Genomic DNA, 3,033 nt, shown 5'->3' on the forward strand with positions numbered 1-3,033 from the left:
CTGGGTCTCTCTACCCTGTCTGATGCGTGCTTGGTTGCCTGCCATGTTCCTGAAAACAATTGAAATCAATAAATATGCGAGACAATAGAAAAAACTAAAAAAAATTTCATTTCTGATACACTTCGGAAGTTCATTTCCGAAACTGGGAATGGAGGTGTTTTCGGAAATGAACTTCCGAAACACCCCTGCGAAGAAGTTTTCTGCAACTTCTATGGCAGACCCCAAAAACAAACTTCAAAACTACATTTAATCATTCTAAACAACCTAAATAGCAGTACCAACCTACCCCAATATAATTTTTGCAATTTCTAAACACCCTAATAGAGATTTGAATCATAGATCTAAAAATCGAAAAACTTACCGATTGAAGAGATTGGAAGGCTTTTGAATGTAGTATTGCAAGGTGATTGGAGCCTTTGATGTAGCCTTGGAAGTGGTTTGCAAAAAATCTCTTTGGGGTTGAGTTTGAAGTTGATTAGGGTAAATGAATTGGGGGAGGGGGCTGTTTTGCTAAATCTGTAAAATGCGCAGTATTTCGGAAATGCACTTCCGAAATGCTGTTTTCGGAAATGCATTTCCGAAATAAGACAAATTTTGAAAAAAAAAAGCGCTTTCGGGGATGCATCTCCGAAAACAGCATTTTCTTGCATTTTTCGGAAATACATTTCCAAAGTCAGGGGTATATATAATTTTTCACTAGAGGTGACCTAGAAGGTTGGGAGGTGGGTAAAGAAATTCTTTAAATCTATAGTGAAAAGTATGACACTTTCTATCACACTATTCCTTAGTACGAACCGCCAATTGTAGTGAAACATTTTTCTCAATAGAGATAAATATACTTTTTGAAGTAATGGTGAGACAAAAGGTTTTTAATTTTTTTTTATAGTTATATTAATTTTTTATTTTATTACTGCAATTTTATTTAGTGATTGCAAATATATTATATTATATTTTGAGTCTTTAATACTTTATTTTAGTTTTTTATAAAATCTGCTGATATTAAAACTGATTTTCATAATGTTTATTTAAATGTTAAAATTATATATTCGACATATTATGTATTATAATTTTATTATAAATTAATTTACAAAGATTAAAACAAACTAAAATATACAAAAGTAAAAAAATTAGTTTTTTGGTAAGAAATAAAAAACAATTTTTTTACAGTGACAAATTAATTTTTTACTTCTTGCCCATACCGTTTACATATTTAAACATTTTTCTTATTAAGGTGTTGAATTATATATGGAATATAAACAATAGTAATGGAACTTTCTCTTCTTGAATTGATGAATTACATCACTTACATCCTGATCTACTTACAACATATATCAATCAATATTATTGCTACATTGAATATCATGATAGTTAGCTAACAATAGAAGAATCTCATCATAAAAAAAACTAGTTGATGTCAATATCATGATATTAATCATGATATTAATATTAATCAGAGACACAAACACACCCCTTGATTCTGTGGAGAACCAGCACAACGAAGAACATTGAGAAAAAGATGTTCATCACAAGGAATACATAGTTTTGAATCAGTACTAAAATCATACTCTTCTTGAGCTTGATCCAACAAGGCTCTAAAAAGTGGATGATGAAGCAATGCAATTTTGATGACATATCTCTTGTGATTCTCACCAACATATACAACCATGTGACCCTTTGGAACATCACTTGGAATAGAGCAACTCTCATGTAGGGATAGCCATAAACCTCTTTCACAAATATCTTCACAAGTGGCACATGTTTTTGCTATGCTTCCCATTTTCTTGCATTTGTTGATACACCCTCTCAAGAATCTTGACTTCATAGTGTTGTTTTAGTTGGATGATGATGTGTGTATGGAAAGAGAGTGTGAGAGATGAGAAGTGTAGTGAGTGAGTATTTGGATGGAAAGTGATAAGGTTTATATAATGGTGGCATGGGGAAGATCCAGTTGTGTGGATCAAACATTAAATGGCTGACATGATTGGTAGCCTATGCTTTTTTACTCATTTTTAAATTATGAGTATCAAAATAAATAAATATATATACTATTCAATTATCAACTTTTAATATTTATCAAATTAAACTAAATTTGAATTTATTAAAAAAATGTCTTAGGTTTGAAGAAAAATGCGACTCAAAGGAAACTTAACTATAGTGACCGATTTCTCAATATAAATAGGTCAAATTTTAAATCATACATCGTCTGTCCGATTAAAAACTCCTTTAACATATCTACAAGTAGAAATTTATTCGATTATTTCTCTAAAAAGTATGCATTAAATGTGCGAACTCTAGTTTTTTAAAATGTTTTCATCGACTTGAGTATCAGAGTATTTACAGAAAGTCTGTCTACATTATTAATAAAATCAATAGAGATTTTCCATCATTAGCCAAGCCATAGAGACTTTGCACCAAATATGATAATTAGTATAAATTTTTTTATTGTTTAGAAAAATACATTATTCAAGTGTGCCCATTATTAATAATTTCTGACCTTGTTTGTTAGCTAAGTAGTTTAAAGTATTGCACTGTTCTTTGATACAAAACCGTACAACATGCAATGCAATGATTCTAGATACATCATGAACAAAATCTTATATATATATATATATATATATATATATATATATATATATATATATATATATATATATATATATATATATATATATATATATATAATGTGATTCATGAATTAATAATATGACTCCTAGGAAGTATTGTAAGGGTTCTGTCCTTCTCTGCAAATGTTAAGAGGTGGTATTTCGAAGTTCACAACTTTGAAGACCCCACCAACTTTAGGGAGAAAAAGATAAGATATGCAAGAGGGATGGGATAAGTTTCTTGGGCAAAGTGCAATCCCACTTATTTCAAACATAACATGGGTAATGGATCATAACACTATCATATAATTAACCACTTTCTTCACATTTTTAGAGAGAAAGAGACTCTACCAATTGACCAATTTTGACAAATTTGGAGTCTCAAGTGTTTTAATACTAGATTGAGACAAAATGTTTAGTGCAAGAAAGT

General features: G+C 30.0%; 1 protein-coding gene across 1 annotated transcript; it reads right to left on the reverse strand.

Moving 5' to 3' along the window:
• Nucleotides 1-1,251: 1,251 nt before the first annotated feature.
• Nucleotides 1,252-1,875, reverse strand: LOC131620023 (protein SMALL AUXIN UP-REGULATED RNA 12-like). Its single transcript, XM_058891051.1, has one exon. It carries the CDS (start codon nucleotides 1,820-1,822, stop codon nucleotides 1,451-1,453), a length of 372 nt encoding a protein of 123 aa, XP_058747034.1. The 5' UTR covers nucleotides 1,823-1,875; the 3' UTR covers nucleotides 1,252-1,450.
• Between the last annotated feature and the right edge of the window lie 1,158 nt (nucleotides 1,876-3,033).

Source organism: Vicia villosa, linkage group LG1 (genome assembly GCF_029867415.1).
Source record: "Vicia villosa cultivar HV-30 ecotype Madison, WI linkage group LG1, Vvil1.0, whole genome shotgun sequence".
Lineage (NCBI taxonomy): Eukaryota > Viridiplantae > Streptophyta > Magnoliopsida > Fabales > Fabaceae > Vicia > Vicia villosa.

What these genes read in the sequence shown, in the direction of transcription:
- LOC131620023 (XM_058891051.1), bottom strand. Translation starts at nt 1,822, where the DNA reads ATGAAGTCAAGATTCTTGAGAGGGTGTATCAACAAATGCAAGAAAATG.